The 20,694-nt window shown below is 48.7% G+C and overlaps 1 protein-coding gene across 1 annotated transcript in view; it reads left to right on the plus strand.

The window, feature by feature from the left end:
- Positions 1-3,573: 3,573 nt before the first annotated feature.
- The window catches only part of ASXL2 (ASXL transcriptional regulator 2), a 197,710-nt gene continuing 180,589 nt past the window's right edge, over positions 3,574-20,694 (plus strand). The window contains exon 1 of the mRNA XM_090031189.1: positions 3,574-4,321. Within this exon, the coding sequence (XP_089887315.1) occupies positions 4,265-4,321 (57 nt within the window). The 5' untranslated portion in view covers positions 3,574-4,264. The remainder of the gene's footprint in view (positions 4,322-20,694) is intronic.

Here is a 20,694-nt window from a genome sequence, read left to right on the forward strand (position 1 = left end):
GAGTTCAAGAAGAGTGGTTGCTTCTCAAGGAAGCGATCCTCAGTGCACAAGCTAAGTCTATTCCAACACGCAGGAAAGGCAGCAAGAAGGCACAGCAGCCCCCCTGGCTCTCTAGGGACCTAGCGGACCTCCTGCGGCTAAAAAGGAAAACCTACAAAGGATGGAGGACGGGATTTACCTCCAAGGAGGATTACTCCGTGCTGGTCTGGTCCTGCAGGGAGCAAACCAGGAAAGCCAAGGCTGCAACTGAACTCCAACAAGCTTCAACCATCAAGGACCATAAAAAGTCCTTTTTCAGATCTGTGGGGAGCCGGAGGAAAAGCAAGGGCAATGTTGGACCCCTGCTGAACCAGATGGGGCAACTGACAACTGACGCCCAGGAAAAAAACAACCTATTAAATAGGTACTTTGCGTCAGTCTTTCATCAGTCCCACGGGACGCCCATGCCTGCTGTGGGACAGGGAGATCCGGGTGATGGGGATCCCCTACCCTCCATCAATGCTGACCTCGTGAAGGAACACCTTGAGAAGCTGGATACCTTCAAGTCAGCTGGCCCTGACAACCTGCACCCCAGGGTACTCAAGGAGCTGGCGAGCGTCATAGCCCAACCCCTGGCACGGGTCTTCGAGAGCTCCTGGCGCTCTGGTGTAGTGCCCGAAGACTGGAAGAAGGCCAATGTGGTGCCGATCTTCAAGAAACAGAGGAAAGTGGATCCGGCTAACTATAGGCCGATCAGCCTGACTTCTATCCTGGGGAAGATCTTAGAAAAGTTTATTAAGGAGGCCATCCTTGAGGGACTGGCCCAGGCTAACATCCTAAGGGATAGCCAGCATGGGTTTGTTGCGGGTAGGTCTTGTTTGACCAATCTCATTTCCTTCTACGACCAGGTGACCTATCACCTAGACAAGGGAGAAGAGATTGATGTCATATATCTTGACTTCAAAAAAGCTTTTGATCTGGTATCCCATGATCACCTCTTGGCCAAACTGCCCAGTTGTGGCCTTGGCTCCACCACGATCCTCTGGCTGGGAAATTGGCTCCGTGGTCAGACCCAGAGGGTTGTGATTGATGGCAGTCACTCATCGTGGTGCCCTGTGACCAGTGGGGTCCCTCAAGGCTCTGTCCTGGGACCCATCCTGTTCAACATCTTCATTAATGATGTGGACATTGGAGTCAGGAGTGGACTGGCCAAGTTCGCCGATGACACCAAGCTTTGGGGCAAAGCATCCACGCCAGAAGATAGGCGGGTGATCCAGGCTGACCTGGACAAGCTCAGCAAATGGGCGGACAAGAACCTCATGGTGTTTAACACCGAAAAATGCAAGGGTCTCCACCTTGGGAGGAAAAACCTGCAGCATCCTTATAGGCTCAGCAGTGCTACGTTGGTTAGCACTACAGAAGAAAGAGACTTGGGGGTTATCACTGACCACAAGATGAACATGAGCCTCCAATGCGATGCTGCGGCTAGTAAAGCGACCAAAACCCTGGCTTGCATCCATAGATGCTTTTCGAGCAAATCCCGGGACGTCATTCTCCCCTTGTACTCGGTCTTGGGGAGGCTGCAGCTGGAGTACTGCGTCCAGTTTTGGGCTCCACAATTCAAAAAGGATGTGGAGAAGCTGGAGAGAGTCCAGAGGAGAGCCACGCGCATGATCAGAGGTCAGGAAAACAGATCTTACGATGACAGGCTGAGAGACATGGGACTCTTTAGCCTGGAAAAGCGCAGGCTCAGGGGTGATCTGATGGCCACCTATAAGTTTCTCAGGGGTGACCACCAGGATCTGGGGGAACATTTGTTCACCAGAGCGCCCCAAGGGATGACGAGGTTGAACGGTCACAAACTCCTGCAAGACCGTTTCAGGCTGGACATAAGGAAGAATTTCTTTCCTGTCCGAGCCCCCAAGGTCTGGAACAGTCTGCCATCGGAGGTGGTTCAAGCACCTACAGTGAACACCTTCAAGAGCAAATTGGATGCTTATCTTGCTGGGATCCTATGACCCCAGCTGACTTCCTGCCCCTGGGCAGGGGGCTGGACTCGATGATCTCCCGAGGTCCCTTCCAGCCCTGATGTCTATGAAATCTATGAAATTTAGGGACTTGCTTATAAAAAAAACGGACTTTATAATCTCAAATGTTGGCCTTGCTTAGCCCTTATATGGCCGTTCACCCAGGGATCTTCATGTCTGCATCTCTTTTAAAACTTCCTAGTTGCACTTGGAGCCTGATTCTTGCTCTCTCCCATAGCCATGCACACCTGCAGAGAGCAAATATAACACGCACTCTGATTAGCTACTGTTGGGGAGTCCCGAACACCCCTCACCCCTTTTTGCTGTGGTGAGCATCACTACCTTTCTCCTCCAAGATGCTCTTGTCCCAGAAGCAGTGCAGTCTGAATCACAACAATTAGCATGTGAGAGAAGCTGATTGTGAAGGACAGGTTCTAGGGGGTGGAGATGCATCGGCCGTTAATCACACTCAATAAGATTGAGGTGACCCCAGGAAAGAAAAATGGTCACAAGCCACATCTTAGTTTCCCTCCTCCCTACTCCAGTGGCCAAGAGACGATTATCTCAGAGAAATGGGTGGAATACAGACACTTGTATCTGAACGCCGAGGCACAGGGATGGGAGTCTGAAACTTGTCTCAAATAGTTTCCTCTTTCCCGGTTTTCTGGCACAGCATCTGCTGTCTGCTTTCCACACATGAACCAGTCCCCTTCCCAACAAAGCAGCGTGAGGAGCTGCCCCTTTTCCTGTCAGCCCTGGACACGGAGCACACCCGGTGGGCATGTGACATACAGCCGGGGCACGCCTCGCACGCTTGTCACTGAGGCTGATGAGGCACCAAAGCTGGGCCGTTATTCCCCGTTCCTTATTCCTGGTTCCTTTTTCAAAGCTCCTGCTTACACCAGCAAAGGTTGTTAGCCATGAATCGGATGTGCTCAAAAGCTAGGATTTTACCCAAAAGGTGTATTTACTAGTAAAAATTGAAAACAGTCTCACAGATTGAGTACGTAGCCCTGAATAAAGAGCTCTTAGGGCTCCGTACTCCATCCATGCTATGTTTACTAATAAAACTATAAAATAAAAGCATGGATGGAGTACGGAGCCCTAAGAGCTCTTTATTCGGGGCTGTGAACTGGATCTGTGAGACAATTTATTTCCTTATTAGTAAATACAGCACAGGTGGAGTGCGTAGTTCTAAGAGTTCTTTATTCAGGACTGTTTTCTTGATCTGCAATAGTATTCAACATTTGTAGTAGTAAATATAGCATAGGTGGAGACTGCACATAGCCTGTTATTGTTTCACATTTTTATTAGTAAATATAGGACAGATGGGAGCTCATTATTCAGGACTATGTAATTGATCTGTGATAGTATTTTACATTTTTATTGGTAATTATAGCAGATGAAGATAACACATAGCTCCAATAGCTCTTTACTCTGGGTTATGCACTTGACCCATGATACTGTTTGACATTTGTATTAGTAAATTAGCGCGGATGGAGACTGCTCATCTCCTTCTTGTTTTACATGTATTATTTCTGAAATTTGACATTTGTACTAGTAGATATAGCTGGGGTGCAGTACGTAGCCCTAAGAGCTCTTTATTCAGTGCGACATTTGCATTAGTAAATGTAGCACGGGTGACGTGGGCAGCCCTAAGAGCCCCTTTCCCGTGCGCTTGCCCGTGACAGTATCACTAGTAAACAGGCCGCCCGTGGCGGCCTGTGGAGGGCGGCGTGAGGGAGGACACTTCCGGCGCAGCGCGGGCAACCCGTCCCTTGTAAGAAGAAAGCGGGAGGAAGGACACGCATCCATCCGTCCAGCCCGAGCGGGCGAACGACAGCCATTGCTGCCAGGGTCGCGTGGCAGCGAGGGCAGGGCCCGGCAGCGGTTGGTAGTGACGACTGAGCGCGGCCGTTGGAGCGCAAGACGCATGCGCCGGGCAGGGCTGGCCCCGCAGCCAATCAGGGGGCGGGGCCAGGCGCGGGGCGTGTCACATGACCGCGGCCCTTTACAGCGGGGTCCCAATATGGCAGCGGCGGCGGCGGCCGTAGAGGGAGCCGGAGTTCTGAGCGCCCGCAGCTGAGGTAGCCCTGAGTCCCGCCACGCTGCCGCCACCACCACTACTACCAGCAGCAGCAGCAGCACCGCCGCCGCCGCCACCACCACCACCACCACCACCAGCAGCAGCAGCAGCACTCAGCCGCCGCCGCCGCCTCCTCCTCCCCTCGCCTCGCCTCGCCCCGCCCGCGGCCGACATGAGGGAGAAGGGCCGCAGGAAGAAGGGAAGGACCTGGGCAGAGGCCGCCCGGACGGTACGTGGGGCGCGGGCCTGGGCCTGGACGGGGCGGTGGCCTGTCAGCGCCTGGGCGGGGCGGGGCGCGGGGGGCCGAGCCTTGGCAGGGGTGGGTGGCTCCTCCACTACCTCCCTGGGGAGCCTGCTTCGCTGCTTTACCTTCCCTCCCCATGGGGGAGGTTTTTTTCTTTCCCCTATATCTGCCCTGCTGTAGCGTGATCCCATTGCTCCTTGTCCCGTCACCTGCCCCCACTGAGAACAGTCCAGCTCCATCCTCTCTGCAACCCTGCTGCAGAGCTGAAGGCTGGTATTCAATCCCCCTCAGTCTTCCCTTCTGCAGACTCAGTCAACCCATTTCCTTCTGCCTCTCCTCACCAGTCATGTCCCCCAGCCCCACCCCCAAACATTTTTATTGTCAATTCTCCCTTGTGTCTACCTTATTTCTGTAGTGGGGGGGGGCCACAGCTGAACACTGGACTCCAGATGTGGCCTCCCCAGTGCTGAGCAGAGGGGCAGCCCCTTGGTCTGCTGGCAGTGCAGGTGCAGGAGGGGGCTTGAGCAGCTTCCGTCTGCAGCAAGGAGACAGGAATGTGTCTGCGTAGGAAGTGGGCTGGGATGGGGATGGGTCTAGCTAAGGTAATGAGGGTGAGGGGTAGGTCCAGGTGCATTGCTTTATATCTGGGGGGCAGGAAGGTGGGTGCTGCCCAGCATTACCTCAGATGCAAAGCAGTGCAGCGAACCTACCTCCCCTCCTGTGTTTCAGAGCTTGAACCCATTTCCACTGCAGCGCAAGAGGCACAGTGCTCTCTCTTCCTACCTGGGTAGTGAGCGTGGGGCGAGGGTGTTTTTTAAGCCCTCCCTAGCACTTGGCCTGGTGTCACAGTGGTCAGGGTGCTGTCTTGAGTCTGACGTGTAGATGATGAGCTCTGTAAGGGCAGGATCTGTCTGAAGTTGGAACAGGGTTTTGAAAGCCAGGAGTCTGGCCTTCCTAGTTGCTCTGCAGGGTCAAGAGAGACTATTTTTTTAAATCCATAGTTCATCATAGGGGTATCACTGTTTGCATGTTTCAAATGGAGGGTAAGTGCATTGCTTGAGGTCACTCAGTTGCTTATCTGGATCTTTTGATGCCCAGGTCTATTAGTTTCCTTGTAGAAAAAAGTATGCAAGTTGTACTTGAAGAACACTTTTTTAGAGGTAGGTCGCTGTTAGCCTGGGGTTGAGCAAAGACAGATCAGGATGGCACCTTAGAGACCTCTTCTATCTTAGAGGGTGAATCGGGGTGGGGGAGGAAGAACTTCGGTGGCCCAAGCCTGAAATAACAGGGAAACCACGTGAAATGTGCACATTATTTAGAATCGAATGGAAATGTGGAATTGGGGAAGCATGCTGTCTTCCAAATTCAGGTGGCTCCGTAAGTACTGAGATTTCTGATCAGCTGAAACACGTGGGTTCTGGTTGTATTGGAAGCACTCTTAAAACAAAGTTTTCAGATCTGTTTTTAATCGTTTTCAGAAAAAAGATGAAAGCATTCTGAAGTGGAGGCTGGCTAGGGATTCTTTGTTTACCATATCTTATTGTGGACTTCATATTCACAGCTAGATGGAAGGCCTTAAAATAGGTGTTCCCTGAACAAGGAATGCGTGCAGTCACTTTAGGAGGGTTGATTTCCTACTTCCTATTTATATAGGAAAGCCTACTCCTATCTTGTCTCCTAGTTTGTCAAGAAAAAATGATGTTCATTGAAACTACATTTGTTTCCTTTATAGTTAGTTATTTTGCATGCATGATATCTTTTCTGCCACATCAACTCATTTATTAAAGTTCTACAGTATAATTCCTATGAATACAAGAAGTCTCTACTGCTTATCACTGGATTAGCACATGCCATATAAGCCATATAGACTAGATACTATCCCAGATATCATCTAGAGCAGGGGTGGCCAAAGTTACTCACCCTGGGAGCCACATCTGATCCTCCACCGAAGCTGGGGAGGGGTGTGTGTGTGTGGGGTGGGGTGCCAAGCCACGTGGCTGTGGTGAAGCCCTGCACAGTACTTCCCAAGGTAGCAGCCCAGAATCCCCCAGAGCTGTCTTGGGGACAAATGGACAGGGCTTCAGTGGAGAAGCACTGTAGAGCCGCAGTTTGGCCACTATTGATCTAGAGACACCTAGTGTAGCAGCGGTAGTCAAAAGCTAGGGAGAAATTGATGTTAAGGGAAATGTAAAACTGACATCCTGGTAATGTCTGATCACTTAAAAATTATATTGCTGGTACTTTCAATGGTTAATGGCTATTTTTAACATTCTAGTCAAATTTATAATTCCATTCTGCCTGCTTACAGTAAAATTCCCTTGAAATTTTGATTGCATATCATATCCTAGATTCTTTTCTAAAGTTTCCTAAATTATTTTCCTTGCTTGTATTGTCACATAATGGCTATGATTCCACCTAGTGGTGAGTGAACTAAAATGTCACAGAAGGAACAGAGGCACTCTAATTGGAGGAGAATAGGGAACAGATTGGAGAGACAGGAGGTCAAGGAGATGGGATCAGAAGGAAAAGCATTTTCCTTCTACAACACTTCCAGTCTATTGTAGTTAATAAATACAGTTCTAGAGTTCATGTGTTTTTAAAAAAACAAAACAAAAAAAACCAAAAAAACTTGTTGCTGTATGATGTAGTGTTTAGAAACTCTTAGTCTAAAGAAGTATGAAAGCAAACCAAGAAGCATAACTTGATACACTAAATTCAGGACTATGTACAGTGTTTTGTTAGGTGCTATTCTAAAGTGATAGATTTATTCTCATGTTCATTTGCCCCAAAGATAGAACTGTGAATTAAAAAAAACTTAGAAGGATGAAGAATAATTCTTTTTAATTTTACTGTTAACCTCCCAGGAAGTGTTATACCATTGAGTGAATTCAGTTTAGAAAGCTTGCTCAAGGTAGAGCCCTTAACACTGTTTTCTATCTAGTTCTGCTTATCCTGGCCTTTGCCAGGGATAGGATGCCAATGATGAAGATTTAGTTAGCTGCTATTTCTGTGCCTTATCTGTGTGAGAGAAGTTTCTGGGTCTGTGCATTTCCTGGTGAAATACAGCGCATCTCATTATAGCGCATCCCCATGGGACCAGGAGGAGAGTTTGTTTAAAAAAAAGTGTCCACTATAATAAGGTTAGTTGATTTGTTGCATTGATATAATGGCAAAAAATGGCTGTTTGCTGTTGGGATTATTACAATTGGGTGTCTGTTTAAGCTAGATTTGTCATGAGGTTGTACCATAGTTCTGAAGGTCTTCTGAACTCTGTGGATCAGGAATCTGTGAATCTTTGCATATGGACTTTGATAGCAAACAAACATATATGAAGGTCCCTGTTTGTGCTGTTTGGTGGGAAAAATCCAAGGATGAAGTCATGTTGGTTTAGAGGCTAAGTGGGCGAGGCTCTGCATCCAGTCTCTTTGTAGACCAATGGTGCATATACTCTGTTGTGTTCTATAGCCTTCAGTTCCTACAGGAGCCTTATTTGGAACGGCAATAAAAGTTGACTTAAGGAACTGATAACTCACACGGAGGCAAGCTGCATCCAGAGAGGAGAAGCTAGCTTGGATAAACAATGCATGTGATGCTTGTATGGTATCTTTTTTCCTTCCCCTGCTCTTACCAACTCCTTCTGTATGACTAAAGCAGCAAACTAGCTAACAATGACTCTCCTTTGGCAGGGGCTGAGAAGCCCTGCCACTTAGAGCTTCTTGAAGGGGTGAACCAGATGTTGTAGAACATAACACTTGCAGTATTGCTAAATTCAAGCAAATTTCACATGCCCCCTAACTTGAATCTACTGTTCAAATGCTTTGGTGGTTAAGTATGCATATCTTGCTGTGTGAAACCATGGAAGCAGTTACACCTAGAGAACTGAGTTGGTGCTGGTAAATAACCCTTTTTTGGCACCTAGCACTGTCACAAAAACGTGTTCTGGTGAAGTGTGGAAACGCATAGGACCCTGATAATTGGCACTAGATAACTGGTCATGTGTAGTGCAGTTAGTAAGGGAAGGTGAGATTCATAGGATTGAGGCATGAGAGATGTCTAACTTCGTACGTACTCAAGTTTGCCTTGCTTCTGTAGTGATCCCAATCATACAGTCAGCATGATTGGTTTTGTTACCCCTGAAGAAGTTGAAACATGCCATTTCCTGAAATTGTCTGCATTGTTCGGTAGAGGGATCTGCTGATACAAAGTCTTCTAAACCTGGAAAAAATCATTGATAGATGATGTTACAACCCTACATGTCCCCTGCTATCTGTGTAGGCTATAGAGTTCTATGTGATTGTGCCACCCAAATAGACTGAAGTGCCTTATTCTTGCATCCAAGACAGAAAACTTGTTGGGTGGGGGTGCCCCCTACCATCTTCCAAACAGGCAAAGGACACTGACAGATTCCTGGTGCTTCCAGCTGCATATAGAAGAGAATTTTTAGAATCTGGTTTTGATGATCTCTTTGAGAGTTTCCTCACCTGATTAGAAAACATTCATAAACTGTGCAACTTGAATGTGTTGTACTTGGTCCATTTCAAAGGCAACTAGGCCGTTGGGCTGTTGCATCCAAACCTCATGACAGAGTTACTGCAAGTGCATTTTGACCAGGATTTCAGCAACACATAGACCTTAGTGGAGAGTCCAGAATGCAGCATTTCATGCCTCCTTGTTTATAGGATTACTGCTCTTCGGTCCTATTGGGGTTCTTTATACTGGCTGCTGTCAGGACTGATCTTAAGCTGGCCTTGATGCATTTAAAACTTTCAGGAAGCCCAAACTTTTGTGCCTTTGGACAGTAAAGAGGCCTGTTCTGATGGTTATCTTTGCTTCACAACACCCACCAATTGGAAGCTCTACCACTGTGCTTTAGATTATCATGTGGTTGCACTGTTGTGCTCATTCTACTCTTGCATGTAAATCTGCCTTGGTTCCACTTAAACTGGCAGAAAAAACTGTGTGTAGCAGCTTTAAAAGTGTATTATTGCTACAAAGCCCTCTACCTGTTTCTTTATAAACTGTCGGCTAGCTATCCAAGTGCTTTTCGTGGGGATGTTTTATAAGTCAAATTACTATTTCTGTGACTACAGGCTGTTACTGCATTTCCATCCATTTGTCTTAAGAAGTCTTAATAGATTCATAGGTTGTTAGGGGCTGGAAGGGACCTTGCAGATCGAGTCCAGCCCCCTGAGTCTAGGCAGGAAGACAACTGGGGTTAGGTGACCCCAGTGGGGTGACTGTCTAGTCTTCTCTTGAAAACCTCCAGGGTAGGTGACTGCACCACCTCTGGAGGGAATTTATTCCACAGTCTGGACACCCTGACTGTGAAGGAGTTTTTCCTAGTATTAAGCCTGAAGCAGCCTTCCAGGAGTTTGCATCCATTCATCCTGATCTTCCCCAGAGGTCCCCTAGCAAACAGTTGTTCACTGAGCTCCTGATGCACTCTTCTGATATAGCAGTAAACTGCTATCAAGTCCCTTCTTAACCTTTTCTTTAAGCTAAAGAGGCCCAGGTCCCTCAGCCTTTCCTCATGTGGCTTGCCTTGCAAGTCCCTGATCATACAGGTGGCTCTTTTCTGGACCCTCTCAAGTTTTTCCACATCCTTATTGAAGTGTAGCGCCTATAACTGGATGTAGTACTCCAACTGTGGTTTCACCAGTGCTAAGCATAGTGGGAGTATCACTTCCTTAATTTTACACGAGATGAGTCGGTTGATGCATGCCAGTGTGTTTGCCCTACTGACCACCACCTCGCACTGATGGCTTGTATTCATGCAATAGTCAGTCATTACCCCTAGGTCCCTTTCAGCTGTGGTGCAAGTCAATCTGTCACCACTGAGGCTATATGTATGTTGAGGGTTGTTTGCCCCCAGATGGAGTACCTTACACTTGGAAGTGTTAAATTTCATCTGGTTCCAGTCTGCCTAACTCTCGAGCCTGTCCAAGTCCACCTATAACTGCAGTCTATCTTCTGATGTGACTACACTGCCCCATAACTTGGTGTTGTCTGCAGACTTGGCCAGCAAGCTTTTCACTTCCCCATCCAAATCATCGATAAAGATGTTGAAAAGCACAGTCCAAGCACGGACCCCTGAGGGACATCACCGGCCACTTCGTGCCAGGATGACACAGATCTGTTCATGAGAATTCTCTGGGTCATACCCTGTAGCCAGTTTCCCATCCACTGAACCATCGAGCAGCTGAGCCCATAGTCTTCCAGTTTCCCACAATGATATCATGGGATAACTAGATCAAAAGCCTTTTGGAATTCTAAGTACATAACTTCTACCACGTCTCCCATGTCCAGGTGGTGAGAGACCTGGTCGTAAAGCAGATGAGATTGGTAAGACAAGACCTACCCATGACAATGCCATGTTGGCTGTCATTCAGAATCTTATCTTCTGCAAGCGTATCACACACAGATTCTTTAATGAGCTTTTCCAGGATTTTGCCTGGAGGTTAGGCTGACTGGCCTATAGTTGCCTGGGTCCTCCCTCTTCCCCTTCTTGAAGATGGGCACAATCCAGGTGAATGTTGCGTAGCTCATCGTGTTAGTGAGCCACTTTACGTACATTTTTTTGCTAGATGCTTTTCCCTTGCCTGTAAAAGATCAGAAATTCATTCTGAAGGTGATGGCTTGACATATGTAGACCCCTTGGCTGTTAAAAAGCTTGCATGGCAGAAGGGGAAAGAACTCGGGCCATTTTTCTCTATTGTATGTACATGTGTGCAGAGTCCAGTAGCCTATTCCCATATACAAGCTTGCTAATATACAAGAGTTAGTGCTTTTATAATACCACTGACAGAAGTTTTAAGAACCATAGGGAGCAAAGCCATGGAAAAGCAACAAGCCTATTCAGTAGAAGTTAAAGAGCTTTTGGTGTGGATGCCTGCACTAGATATTTTAAGTTAAACAGTGAGATGCAGTAAGGAATGAGATCTAGCAGGGGTCATTGCAGGGCCCCTGGCACAGCTTTACGAGAACTCATGGTGCGCTGGCCAGGTCCCAGAGGACTGGAAAAGGGCCAGTGTGGTCCCTGTTTTCAAAAAAGGGAGTAGGGAGGACCCAGGTAGCTATTGCCCCTTAGTCTTACCTTGGTCCTGGGGAGACTCTTTGAGAAAATTATCCAGGAGCACATCTGCGAGGGACAAGCAGGGGAGATTATGCTCAGGGACAACCAACATGGCTTCATTAGGGGCAGGTCCTGTCAGACCATAGTTTCTAGGGTCGGAAGGGAACTTAGTAGATCATCTAGTCCGACCCGCTGCCATGGCAGGAAAGAGTACTGGGGTCAAACGACCCCAGCAAGGTGTACATCTAACTTCCTCTTACAGACCTGCAGGGTAGGAGCCAGCACCACTTCTCTTGGAAGTTGGTTCCAGATCCTAGCTGCCCTGGCCGTGATGTCGCGCCTCCTGATATCTAGCCTAAATCTACCCTCTGCCAGCTTGTGACTGTTATTCCTGGTCACTCCTGGCAGTGCTCGGGGGAACAGGGACTCCCCCAGTGCCTGCTGATTTTTTTCCCCCCCCCCCCCCCCAACTAGTTTGTAACAGGCCACTAGATCCCCCTCAGCCTTCTCTTGTGGAGGCTGAATAGGTTCAGGTCCCATCGCCTCTCCTCGTAGGGCCTGCCCTGCTGTCTGTCCCCTGCTCATGCGAGTGGCCTCCTCGGGACCCTCTCCATGTTGTCCACATCCCTCTTGAAGTGCGGCACCCAGAACTGGACGCAGTACTCCAGCTGCGGTCTGACTAGTGCCGCATAGAGGGGGAGGATCACCTCCTTGGACCTGCTCGAGATGCATCTGTGGATGCAGGACAAGGTACGGTTGGCCTTCCTGACTGCCTCCCCACACTGCCGGCCCATGTTCATCTTGGAGTCAGTGATGACTCCAGGATCCTTTTCCGCCTCCGTGCTGACAAGAGGGGAGTTCCCCAACCTGTAAGTATGGTGCCGGTTCTTCCTCCCCAGATGCATCACTTTGCACTTGTCGGTGTTGAATCCCATCCTATTCTCATCCACCCACCCCTGTAACTTGTCTAGGTCAGATTGCAGCTATTAATCAAGGGAAGAGGTACTCGCTCCTACCTTGGGGATCTTCAGAAGGAGGCTAGATAGTCACCTAGCTGGGTTCATTTGATCCCAGCATTCATTCCTGCCCATGAGGGTCAGACTTGATGATCTGCTCAGGTCCTTTCCAATCCCATCAGTTATGAAACTATTATGGAGCAGGGACAGTTACCAACAGTCCTACGAATAGCATTAGAAAGAATAGGGACCTCCCTTGTTGTATTCTGAGAATATTGGATTGTAGGCTCACTGACAAGTCCTCCTTTCTTGCTCGGAGCTGCCAAAACGGAGAAATTAAACTGGAGGGACTCATGTAAAGGATTGAAGCAGCAACATTGCAGTGGAGGTGCAACATGTGAAAAATGTGCCTTCGGCAGGTTCACAGCTTGAGCAGACAAAAGGACTCTGGGTAGGATTGGTTGTTGGTGATTGACCTTCATCTTGTGGATCTGCAGGAACAAAGTAGATTTGGTTGGTATCTCAGAATGAATCCTTTTACGTATGGTCATGGGGGTGGGAGCAAGCCAGTGAAAGCAGAGTACCTTCGTCTTGCCCCATTGCTATTGTCCAAAGCATTCTTCCAACAGTTGTAGAATATATAGGGCACATGGGAGGAGCAATATTGTTGATTTGTCACTGTGCTGAGTTGCATGAATTCTGTATTCTGAATCCTGTACAAGACATACTTTCTAGAGGTGCACTGATATATTGGTTGCCTGTTGGATCGGCACTGATAAAAGGGAAGCTTACATTATCAGCTTTCTTGACTGTTGTAGCCGATTTGATGTTCTCTGATACTTATGCTTTCTGGCTGGAGTCCTCGGACACTTGGGTTCCCTCTTGTGAGCTGGGGTGACCCTGGATATGCCCCCATCCCCTGACCGTTGAGCTGGACTGAGCTGGAGCGCAGCAGCTGGCGCAGCATAGGCTGGGCTGGGGTTTTGGGCGGGTGCTGTAAAAGGCGCCAAATGCTACAGACATGACCAGCACAGGTGAAGCTGAACTGCCTGGCCCAGCATCACTCAACCCTCAGTGTCCGGGGTTCAGCGCCCCTGGGGCAGAGCCTGGCAGGGGCTGGGCAGCCTCCACCCTCCCTTCCTTCCTCCACCCACATCCCCCGTCAGAGATGCTCAGTCTCTGGTCCCTCCCCAAAGCAAAGCATACAGCCCCTCCAGGGGTACACAGCAGCAGTGGAATCCCATGTGCTCCATGCCCGGCTGCACCTGCCACCAGCCCACCGTCCACCTTCTCCCTGAATCTGAGGAGGGGCTCTCTTCTCCTCCCTTAGATATGAGGCACTGGGGTAGGTGCTACCTCTTGGGGGATGAGGCCCTTCACAGCTGCACCCCTCTGCAAGCTGCAGTCTGCCCACCTTGCCACAGCACTGGTGCTGAAGCCCCTCTTGTGGCTGGGCCTTGCATGCGCCTTGTTACCAGATTTGCCCGCGACTTTGGGGTGTGCTCATTTATTAGGGCTAGGGTCTTGGTAATTCTATCAATGTGCTGCTTGTGTGACTTGTGTTTCTATATGGAGCTGCATCTCTCCCTTCTGCAAGCCCTTACCCCCAGTGGAGCTATCTTGCAGGACTCAGTTCAGTGGGGCTGGGTTCCTCCAGTCCCCAAATCAGTCATATACACAAGCACACGCAGATTAACATGACACGCCTGACCTGGCTGGGTTGATCAGCATGGGCAGGCTGACACCCTCATATGCCAAGAATCAGTTCATCAGAGCAACAATAAACTACAGTCAGACACAAGCACACAGTTAAACAGAATACCTTTGAATCCGGCTGGGTGTCCAAATGACGCCCTCATGGGCCAGCATTCAGTTCATTTGGGCACATCTGAGCCAAACTGGGTCAATCAGCCTGTACAAGCTGATCCCACCAGTCGTCTCAGGAAAAGTATGACAACACTTGTAGACAGGGCTCCAACGGGCTGGACGCTGTGATGAACCCTGTACCATTGTTCAAATGTTATCCATACCCCCTCTGACTCGGTCTATTGCCTCAGCACTCCCTAACCTGGCAACAGAGTTTTAGCCAATTAAGTTTACATAGGCCTCCCATAGTGGGACCGGGGAATGTACGGCCCGAGATGCCTAATAAACTTATTTTTGCCTGGGTGTGTGTGTGTGTGTGTGTATGTGTATGGTGGGGGGGGAGGAGGAAAAGTCCTTTGTAAATCCAGATTAGAACTTGTCTGATAAGTGTTGAGCTGGGTGTGAGGGTTGATGAGCATTTGGAGCACAGATTCCCATCATGCCGTGCTCCCCTGCCTCGCTGATCCCAGAATTCACTGCGGTCTCTGCTTCAGGCTTTCTGTTCTCCATCTCTCATGTAAATGAATGGTCATCTGTTCCCATCTTGGATGCAAATGAGACCTTAGGGCAGTTGTTGCACTTTTGTCACCCTGATCTGGAGGGTTTTAGGTGTGTCTCTCACTGCATCTTAATCAGCTTCTGTTTGGGGGGGTGATTCTTTGTGAGTCAGACAGACAGTCTGTGTCCTGTGTCAGGGTTCCCCAGGAACATGGAGCTGACAGGTAACAGCCTCTTCCCCCCCGCCCCCCCCATGCACATTCAGGGTTCATGGAGCTTGAGGGAAACTCCATTTCCTTCCCCCTCCCCCAGCAGTGGCTGTCAGAAACTGCCCCCCTGCAGCCACTCACCAACCTGAGCAGCTGTTCCCACCTGCTGAGTGCAGCAGGGTTCTTCCCCTAGCCCCTCAGCCCAGCCTGGTCCTGCTCTTCCCAGGGTCAGGTCCATTCGGTCCTGTGGCCTTGCCCTAGGCAGAGGGAGGAGAGCTGGGAGCCTGACTCAGAGACCACCCAAGGGTAGGCTGTGAAGTTGCAGAGGCTGCTAAGCTAGCCCTGCCTGCTGCAACTGACATGGGTACTTTTAGGAGTGCTCTGGGATTGGGGGGGGGCACTTTAGTTAGAGCAGCTTCAAGAGTGCTGCTGTGTCTCCTGTGTCGGCTTCCTCGTGCCTAGAAATGGTGCTAAATATCAGTTGTCGAATTGATGGTGAGTGATACGACTGGTTAATAATTGGTTATTGGTATCAGCCAAGAAAATCTTTATTGGTGCACCCCTAGTGCTTTCTGCTACAAGCTTCATTTCCTGTAAACAAAACAGCTAGGATAATGTTTTGAAAATACCGCTAACAAGCCTATTCACCTCTGCAAAGTCGAGAAAACTGTATGCACCTGCAGACTTCCTAATATATCTTAACTGGTTCCAATTGCATTCCTTCAGAGTATTGACTTGCCATACATACTACATTATTGGCAATCCCACAAGAACACAGCCTTCCCAACTGGCAAGAAGAAAGTTTTACTCTTTACTCTTACCTTCTAAGTGTCAGTCATCACTTCCAGAAGAATCTTTAAATGCTCTGCGAATTGACACTGCATGGCCTTTCTGCCCTAGTTTGGGTGGTTGTCACATTCTCTAGCTTCTTCATGTTTTGTTGGATGCCAAAACTTCACCCAACTGAAGGCTGCCTCAGATCACTCTCAGGGATCTAAAATATGCAAGTTTCCTTAAATGGAGTCAACTGCAGCCACTTTAGCTTACACTATGGCAGTGTCTGGAAAATTTGACTTCATGCATGCAGTAGTATTGTCTTCCATGCTGATGAAGGCAAGTTAATGCATATAGGGTTCTATACCCTGTTTTGTACTGCTGTAGCTGAGATGGAGTTGGTTTTTCCCCTCCTCTCTGGGTTGCTTTTTATGTGGGGGGGGAGGGCGTTATTTTTGGTGGGGGGGTTTTGTGGGTCAAATTTTAATTTGGAAGGGATGGATAGAATGCATCTGCAAAGTACATTCAGTCCTTCATATCAGTAAAGGGTTTAAAATTTAAATGTACAGGGTGCTGATGGACATGAAAAAAAACACAAAACAAAACAGTACTTTACTGAAAGAGGAAGCATGTTAATTTGACCTAGCTCCCCAGTGTCTGTATAGATCAGGTGCTTCAGTGGGGCTTTTTGGCACTTTTAATCTAATAGCTGATTGAATTGGCTATTACATAAAAGCCCCACTGAAGCATGTAATCTATACAGAAGTTGGGTGAACTGGGTCAGACTAAAGCAATACCTCTTTTGGGCATGGGATGCACTTAGTACAGGGGAAACACCAAGCTGAAAGTAAAGCCCTGGGTTTTTTTCCTCATTTGTTTTGTGTGGCCTGTTTTCCACCCCCCCACACACCCCCCAGCCAAAATTGGTTACTGCATAGGTTGTTTGTTCAGACAATAATTTACCTGTTAGGTGAATTTACATTCTCAAATTTGTCAGCATTGTTTCTAAGTGTCAAAGCACTCATCACAACTGTCACTTACATGATTGCTTTTACTAGAACTGCCAACTTTAACCTAAGACTACATTTGCCATAGCAGCGCCATTGGCAGCTGTGTGTTTTGGGTATGCATTATGGCTAGTTTCAATGCAAAGGCTGTGGAAATGGCATTTGCCTTGTTGTTTCAAGTAAAAAGCTCAAGCGGCATGTTCTTTCACTGGGCTGTCTAAGAGTATTTATGTTGAGTTTAGTAGCAGGGCACGAAGGTGCCTGCTCCTTGAAGAGCAGGAATGGCCACCAGGTGCTGGTTGCCAGGGCAACCAGGAGGAGCTGGGGCCCACACCTGCTGAGTCAGCTGACCGGAAGGGGCAGGGTGACTTCTATAAAGCACAGGCTGGAGGCTGAGAGGGGGGCTCTTGGCTGGCAGCCAAGGAGAAGGAGTGCTGCCTGACTAAGCAAAGGGGAAAGGCCTGAACGTGAGCAGTCGGTTGTGCTAGTGAAGGATGGAGCACTTGTGGAGGGTGACTTAAAGGAGGTTAGCTTAGCGGTTTAGCTTTGTGTTATAGCCCAGGGGCTTGTGTTATTGTTTTGTTGTTGTTGGAAGACCGGAGGACCAGGTGAGGCTATAAGAGGATGGAGGAGGCCTCATAAGGGGAACCACAACAGAGTGGGTACCCCAGTCCTGAGAGCGTGGGCAGTTGAGATGGCATCCAATAAGACTGAAGAATGTCCAGTACATCCGTGAGGCTTGGGGCATGGTACAAGGGTGATTAGAGCCCATAGGGTTAGGGTGCACCTGAACCCCATTCTGGAAAATGCACCTACTAAAGGTAGCCTCCCTATAATACAATAAGACCAAAGACGTGGTGGGCGAGATTGTGAGGTCCAGATAGGCAGCTTGGCGTGGTGGAGAGGGTAACAAAGGGGGAGCACGGTGACCCTGAGGTTCCCATTCTGTCACAAGTTTGATTAGATTTTGTGCAGAAAAATTATAAAACATCCTTGTAAAAATACTTGAATATAATTTTTATTTGATGGAGAGGGAAAGCAAGGTAACTGAACCTGCAAAATGCGTCTTTCAGAGTAACTGTTTTGTTTCAATGCAAATTAGTTTTTCCTGGAACTGGCATCATCTGTTCCCAAAAGGCTCATTACTGAGGTCTCATCAGGTCTTGGGGTATGAGTGGGTCCAGCTGGAGACTTGAACTATGCTTTCTTTCAAAGTTAGGCAATAAGAACTTCAAGTATGTGTACACAAAAACATTTATCTTTGTAAATACAGTTTAAAATTACAACTTTGAGTGTTTCAATTTGAATTTGAGATGTATTTCTCTTTAAAGTATGTAGTCAGTAATTGAGAGAAGCAAAAGCAACTTTTAATTGCAAGCTTTAGTGTGCATGGTCAGTTATGTGCATCTAACACTTTGAAAGCATACCTACGTAGGATGGTTAGGTCCTCCTTCAACACTTGTTCAGGGTGGAAGGTAAAGATATCTGTTGTTTTCAGCTGAGTTTGCATGGGGAGTTGCAAGAGAGTCCAAATAGTTCTTTTGCCAACGTTGTAGTCTTCTTTCACTTCACTAAGAGATGTGTGCCCAAGCTTCTTGACCACCCTTCCCTCTACAAGGGCTTCCTAATAGGAAGCACCTGGGTATAGAAGTCAGAGGTTTTTCTCTCAGCAGTTCTCAATGTTTATGGTGGTGGGGAAGCTGCTTTTAAGTGTCAGTGCTTACAGTGCTCTTAACTCATCACTGCAGTTTAATGAAACTCAGTAAACATTTAGTAATATCTTCATATTTATCCGTTTTCTTGTCTCGGTCCTCCAATCCTTTATTTCTAATAGACTGCTTGGGGGAGTGAGGGTGGGATACTTATGAAGAAAGGCTGAGAGCAATGGGACTCTTCAGCCTGGAGAAGTGGAGGCTCACTGGTGACTTGGTGGCAGCCTATAAGTACATAAGAGGTGTTCCTGTTCACCCGAGTGCTCCAAGGGATGACAAGGTCCAATGGTCACAAATTCCTGCAAGACTGTTTTAGGCTGGGCATAAGAAAAACTTCTTAACTGTCCAAGCCCCCAAGAGCTGGAATAGACTGCTGCTGGAGGTGGTGCAAGCACCTACTCTGGACTCCTTTTAAGAAACATTTGGATGCTTAACTTGCTGGAATCCTCTGATCCTAGCTGACTTCCTGCCCTTTTGGCAGGGGGCTGGACCTGATGACCTTATGAGGTCCCTTCCAGCCCCAGTGTCTATGAAATCTGTGGAAATGGAGCATCCATTTTGTAAACAGAAGGCTGCTTTCTGGCTCTCGGCTGCAGGGACTGCCTGACTCATTTCCAGGCACATGGAACCAGGAGAAGGGCCACCTTCCCTTGTGAGGTTTGCTCCACTTTGGAGTCTCTTGGGCACCAGATAGAGGAGCTCCAGGGTGCAGTCCAGAGACTTCATGCTATCAGGAATGGCAAGCAGGAGATCGACTCCTACTGTCAGGCCCTTCACCCCCTGGAGGCTGAGGGTAGACCAGGGTCACCTCCCAGGACAAGGGAGGACTCGAGGATCTCCCACACTGTCCAGCCAGGGGGTTGGACCAAGGTGGTCAAAGGCTGCAAGGCCTACTGCACCAGGGTCCCCTCCCTTCTGGAGCTTTGCAACAGGTATGAACCTCTTACAGCACCAGTAGAGCCTGCAGAGCTGCCAGCTCCTGCAGGCAACGGAGGCTTACACACAGCTACTGTCCCTGCTCTCCCTAAGGCCACTCATAGAGTGGTCATTGTAGAAGACTCCCTTCTGAGGGGGACTGAGAGTGCAATCTGCTGCCCCAAACCCTTAGCGTGGGAAGTCTGCTGCTGCCTCCCCGGAGCCTTTATCCAGGACACAGTCGAGAGGATCCCAAAACTCATCCAGCCTACTGACCACTACCCTATGCTCCTTATCCATGTGGGCATGAATGACACAACTTGGAGCAATCCCAGCCTGGTCATGATAAACTACTGTGCTCTGGGAGTGGGGCTTAGGGTTTGGGGACATGGGTGGTGTTTTCCTTGATCCTCCCGGTTTCAGGCTATTGGCTGAGGGAGAGGAGGATTGAGGTAGTTAACCAAAGACTGCGGTTCTGGTGTCGTCATGAAGCCTTTAGCTTCCACTAGCACTGTCCACTCTCTGAGAGAGGCAGTGGTCTGCTTGGAAGAGACGGCCTCTGCCTCACTGCACTGGGGAGGAGGCTCTTCTCAGCCAGACTGGCTTACCTGCTCTATCAGGCTTTAAACTAAGCCTGCTGGGGGATGGTGGGGAATACCACCACAGCAAGCCCACTAGGCAACCTTTGCAATTCCAGCAGGCTAAAGTACTCGAGGGAACCCACCCCTAGCCCAGCCCTGGAATGATGTGGAGGGAAGACTAGGGCCTCCAGTGGGACACTTATGTGCCTGTACACCAATGCCAGGAGCCTGAGGAATGAACAGGAGGAACTGGTCCTCCTGCTAAACGAGAATGACTATGACCTCATAGGGATAACAGAGGCCTGGTGGGACTCCACCCATGACTGGGCCACAGGTATAGATGGCTATACCCTATACAGGAGAGACCATGTAGATAAAAGGGGCCGGGGTGTAGTTCCCTATATCGAGGAAAGCTGCATGTCTCTGTAAGCTGACACCTGGCATCAGGGTGGACAACTGGAGACCCTCTGGGTTAAAATCCGCGATGAACGTGGTATAGGGGACACAATGGTAGGAGTCTACTACAGACCTCCTAACCAGGATCAAGAGCTCGACTAGGAATTCACCAAAGAACTAGCTGAGACGGCACACTCCTGGTGCATGGTTGTCATGGGAGACTTCAACTACCTGGACATTCGTGGAAAGAGCACTTGGCCAAATCCGAACAGTCGCAAAGCTTCCTCATCCTTGTGAATGAGCTCTATCTGACTCGAAGAAGTCTGTGGACTGACGAGGGGCAAAGTGCTGCTTGACCTGGTACTAGTAATG

The sequence above is a fragment of the Crocodylus siamensis genome, chromosome 1, assembly GCF_052110815.1.
Source record: "Crocodylus siamensis isolate JL-2025a chromosome 1, ASM5211081v1, whole genome shotgun sequence".
Lineage (NCBI taxonomy): Eukaryota > Metazoa > Chordata > Crocodylia > Crocodylidae > Crocodylus > Crocodylus siamensis.